The 5519-nt window shown below is 42.3% G+C and overlaps 1 protein-coding gene across 1 annotated transcript; it reads right to left on the bottom strand.

Annotated features, from left to right (window-relative positions):
- Nucleotides 1–1245: 1245 nt before the first annotated feature.
- Nucleotides 1246–2487, bottom strand: LOC120920604 (prolactin-releasing peptide receptor-like). Its single transcript, XM_040332767.1, has one exon. The coding sequence runs from the start codon at nt 2458–2460 to the stop codon at nt 1369–1371; it is 1092 nt and encodes a 363-aa protein (XP_040188701.1). The 5' UTR covers nt 2461–2487; the 3' UTR covers nt 1246–1368.
- Nucleotides 2488–5519: the final 3032 nt, after the last annotated feature.

A 5519-nucleotide genomic window follows, 5' to 3' on the forward strand; every position in this document is an offset into this window, starting at 1 on the left:
TCCCGTTCGGTGATAGGCCTTTTCTAGCAGCCTATCACGAACCTCCTCTCATCCTCTGACTCAGTTTCCCAGCAGACACTGTGTTCAGTGTTCTGCCAATTACAGACGTCCTTTCATCCTCGGACAAGAGAAGGTCCGTGATAGGCGGAACACTGAACACAGTGTCTGCTGGGAAACTGAGTCCGAGGATGAGAGGACATCCGTGAAAGGCGGAACACTGAACACAGTGTCTGCTGGGAAACGCCTATCACGGAAGGGACCAGGAGGAGGCTGCGACTTTTAAACAATGGATGCTCACAGCCTGTCAAGAATTTCAGGTACACTGACTCGAGTATAAGCAGAGGGGGGTATTTTCAGCCTTAACTGCTTGCCGACCGCCCACCGTCGTTTTACGGCGGCAAGTCGGCTCCACTGCGCGAGAGCATGTAATATAACGTCGGCTCTCGTGCAGGCCACTAGGGGCGCGTGCGCACCCATCGTGCGCCCCCGACCCCGCACGTGCCCAGCGGGCGCGATCACCGCCGAGCACCCGCAATTGCTCGTTACAGAGCGGGGACCAGGAGCTGTGTGTGTAAACACACAGCTCCCGGTCCTGTCAGAGGGACAAATGCTGATCTTCTGTTCATACAATGTATGAACAGAAGATCAGTCATTTCCCCTAGTGAGGCCACCCCCCTACAGTTAGAACACACCCAGGGAACATACTTAACCCCTTCCCCGCCCCCTAGTGTTAACCCCTTCACTGCCAGTGGCATTTTTATAGTAATCCAATGCATTTTTATAGCACTGATCGCTATAAAAATGCCAATGGTCCCAAAAATGTGTCAAAAGTGTCCGAAGTGTCCGCCATAATGTCGCAGTACCGGAAAAACCGCTGATCGCCGCCATTACTAGTAAAAAAAAATATTAATAAAAATGCCATAAATATACCCCTTATTTTGTAAACGCTATAACTTTTGCGCAAACCAATCAATAAACGCTTATTGCGATTTTTTTTTAGAAAAATATGTAGAAGAATACGTATCGGCCTAAACTGAGGAAATTTTTTTTTTTATATATATTTTTGGGGGATATTTATTATAGCAAAAAGTAAAAAATATTATTTTTTTTCAAAATTGTCGCTCTATCTTTGTTTATAGCGCAAAAACTAAAAACCGCAGAGGTGATCACATACCATCAAAAGAAAGCTCTATTTGTGGGGAAAAAAGGACACCAATTTTGTTTGGGAGCCAAAAAACTCGGCTTATACTCGAGTATATACAGTATATTGGATTTAAGCAGCAGACATGACCCACGTCACATTATATGTAGCACATATTACTTCACAATGTGATGCTCACTTGACTTTAAATAAACCACTAAAAGCCACTAGTTAAAAGAGAATCTTCTTTGAAATGTAATTTTCTCTGAAAGGACTATGGGAACATCAGCCAGTGTGGAACAGGTATTGAGTCTCGAGTTCTTGCTTGACATGGTGCTGGCTCTCTTCTTATGGTGGTGAAAGTAATTTCTAATGTGAAAACGGAATTTGTCATGCAGTGAGGCATAGATAAAGGGGTTATAGCATGCAGAACTCATCGCAATAAGATGGCAGGACACCTGTACGATATTGATGTAGTCCTTATTTAGGATGGTAAACTCTTCATCAACATCCCGGATGAGATTGACTACCTGTAGAGGCAGCCAACATATGGCAAAAGCCATGACTGAAATGAAGAGCATTCGGAAGGTCTTTTGCTTTTTTTTTGTCCATTTATCTTGGTTGTGGTTTGCAGCCCCTGGAACATTCCTCCTCCTGAGATGATAAGCAATAGCACAGTAGGAAATAGTGACAGCAGATAATGGAAGCATATAAGTCAGCAGCAGCATTGTACATGAATAAAGAAGCCTCTGTTTTTCTTGGTCTTTCCAGATTTCCTCGCAAATGATCATGTCATGGCCAACATCTTTTAGGTCAAGATAATGAGTATGCATAGATGTCGGTAAAGAAATTCCAATAGAGATAATCCAAAGTGCAGTGACAATATAAGCACATGATTTACATCCTATTCTCCTTCGAATAGGGTAGACAACTACAACATAGCGGTCTACAGCAATGGCAGTCAGAGATAACACAGAAACAAATACAGTTGCAGCTTGCATTAATGTGACAAAGTGGCACATGAATTCTCCAAACAACCATCCATGGAGTTCAAATGCATAGGAAGCAGTCAGTGGGACACAGAAAATACACATCACCAGGTCTGCTGCTGCCAGGTTTCCAATGAGAAAATTTGTAGTGTTGTGAAGCTTTTCAGTGACAGCAATAAGAAGGATTAAAACACTGTTTCCCAAGCAAGCCACAGTCACTAGTATTGCATATAGAGGAATGAAAAGAGGCTTTAAATCAAAGAGAAGATCCAGACCAGAGAACACTTGCGATACATTCTTCAAGGACTCATTAAATGATTTGTCTGACATCTTGCTGACACTTGTCAAAGTGCTACTGCATTTCTGAAACAAAAAAAAAACACATTCAAAATATATTTTCTTCATCATCATAACACTAGACCACTTATTATCTATGTAAAAATATATAGGATTGATCGCGCTAATCAAACAAATGTAATAAATTCTGATTAAAAATAATAAACAGTCCACAAGTGTTGTGATAATAAGTTATAAACTTCTGGGCCCAGATTCTCAAAGACTTACGACGGCGTATCTCCAGAATGGCCGCAGTCGTATCTATGCGCCTGATTCATAGAATCAGTTACGCATAAATTCTGCCAATATACGAGCGGCGTAAGTCTCCTACGCCGTCGTATCTCGGGTGCATATTTACGCTGGCTGCTAGGTGGCGCTTCCGTTGATTTCCGCGTCGAATATGTAAATGAGCAAGATACGCCGATTCACGAACGTACGTACACCCGTCGCAATTAGTTAAGCCGTTTACGTAAGACATACGCCGGCGTAAAGATAAAGCTGGCCTCTAGGTGGCGCAGCCCATGCAAGGTATGGACGTCGGAACAAGCGTATCTTTTTACGTAAATCGTACGTGAATGGGGCTGTGCGTAGGTTACGTTCACGTCACAGGCATTAAGCCGGCGTATCTTTGGGCGTAAATACGACGTGATACTGAGCATGTGCGCGCATGCAACATTCATTCGGCCATCTACATGGGGTCACGCTTAATTTAAATACAACACGCCCACGACCTGCCTACTTTGAATTACGCGCGCTTACGCCGGGCCGATTTACGCTATGCCGCAGTAACTTAGGACGCAAGTGCTTTGTGAATACAGCACTTGCCTCTCTAAGTTGCGGCAGCGTAGCGTAAATAAGATACGCTACGCCCGCACAACGTTATGCCGCCCTACGTGAATCTAGGCCCTGGTGTCAATCTCCACAATCCAGCTATGAATAAGCACTTTTGAAAGTGTGACACGTGTCAACTTTGCTGTGGCTTGTATTTTTTGGATTATTACCTCTTTTTAATAAAGGCATTGATTTTGAGTGCGGCTCTCCAGAGATCCACACCAACTGCATAATCTGCACAAGTTCAACACATCATATGGATGGACTTTTTGTTTGCACTTTAAATCGTATTTGCACTATAATCGCACTGAGCACTTTATGGGCCTGATCCACAAAAGGGATACGCCGGCGTATCTACTGATACGCCGCCGTATCCCTGTTTCTATCTATGGAACTGATCCACAGAATCAGTTTCTCATAGATAGGCAGAAGATCCGACATGTGTAAGGGACTTACACTGTCGGATCTTAGGATGCAGTACCGCAGCCGCCGCTGGGGGCATTTCTCGTTGAAATCCAGCGTCGGGTATGCAAATTAGCACTTACGGAGATCCATGAAGCTTTCACGCTTCGTTTTTTCTCTGTAAGTATTAGTTTGCCGTCGCAAAATTAGGGCTGCTTTTACAAAGTGTAAAGTTAGTACACCTTGTATAAGTAGACCCTTCTTTCCCGCGACGCTGTCAAATTTTTTTTAAAATTTTTTTTTTTCCCGCCGCATCTCTTTTTTTCCCCCGACGCAACTTTTTTTACCCGGCGCGATTCACAAAACTCGGCGTAACGTAACTTTGCGCAAAGCACGTCGGGAAAATCGCATCTGGAGCATGCGCAGTACGTCTGGCGCGGGAGCGCGCCTAATTTAAATGGGACTCGCCCCATTAGATTAGGAACGCCTTGCGCCGGACGGATTTAAGTTACACCGCTCAAAATTTCTAGGTAAGTGCTTTGTAGATCGGGCACTTAAGTAGAGATTTTGCGGCGGTGTAACTTAAACGGGAAAAATTAAGTTACGCCGGGTTTTTGTGGATCAGGCCCTATATTCTTATGTAGTACTGTGTTATCGATGCAGGCTTTTTCATATTTGTTTTTCATTGGTTTATTTTATTTGTTGGAGCAGTGTTTACAACCACTTTAATAGGGACTCCCTAGTAGTTTATAAAATAAAACAAAATGAATCTCAAAAATGTAAGTAGTCTTTTATTACATCCTTTTCCAGACAACACTACCACATAAAAAAGATCTTTAGAAAACACTGGTCTGTACTAAAAAAATATCAAATTCTAGGTCCATTACTTCCTGATAAACCAGGGGTTATTTTTAGAGGAATACCTTACAAATGAGCATAGCTCCCAATTTTATAGATTCTCCTAAAATAGAAACTTTTTTCAGCAACTTAGTTGGATACTATCCATGTTAAAAGTGTGCAGTGTGCCAAATCAATACTAGTGGTAAACAGAAATCATGTTCTTTTCGCTGCACTTCTACAGGCAGAACATATTCCATCAAACACGTTCCTTACATGCACAACTAAGAATGTTGTGTATCTCATCACTTGTCCATGTGGCAAGCAATATGTGGGGATAACAATTAGAACTTCCTCAGTACGTGTGAACGAACACAATGATGATATCAAAAAAAGGCAAAAGAAAACACACAATAGCTAAACTCTTTTTTACGCTGCCACAATAGAAACCTCATGGGTACTTCTTTTGTGGCGATAGATAGGAGAGGAGGAACAACAACAGGGGTGCTTCCCAGATGGAGGTTAGATGAATTTATGAGATAAAGTCTTATGTCTGCCACGGTATGACTGTGAACTGGGACCTAAATGTTTTTATTAATATTTTTTGATAAGTCCTATATGTTTCCTTATGTGTTTATTGCTAAGAATTTTGATGTCTTTTACTGATTACTGCATATTTGATTTATGCCTATTCACTTGAGGTTGATTTAGACATTACTATTGTGGGGTCTTGTGGAGCTCTGGTGAACTTGAACTGGTGAACTTGAAAATACTGGTGGCCTTTTGAATTAGCATGCCTGGAAAATCCAGATTCAACAGGTATGATATCTTCAATATACTTCCAAATCTGTACTTACCCTGGCCTAGACAAGGGCCAGATTCACAGAGCAGATACGACGGCGTATCTCCTGATACGCCGTCGTATCTGTTGTTCTATCTATGCGACTGATTCATAGAATCAGTTACGCATAGATAGCCATAAG

This window comes from Rana temporaria, chromosome 13 (assembly GCF_905171775.1).
Source record: "Rana temporaria chromosome 13, aRanTem1.1, whole genome shotgun sequence".
Lineage (NCBI taxonomy): Eukaryota > Metazoa > Chordata > Amphibia > Anura > Ranidae > Rana > Rana temporaria.

Coding starts and splice junctions, on each gene's coding strand:
- LOC120920604 (XM_040332767.1), bottom strand. CDS start 2,460: ATGTCAGACAAATCATTTAATGAGTCCTTGAAGAATGTATCGCAAGTG.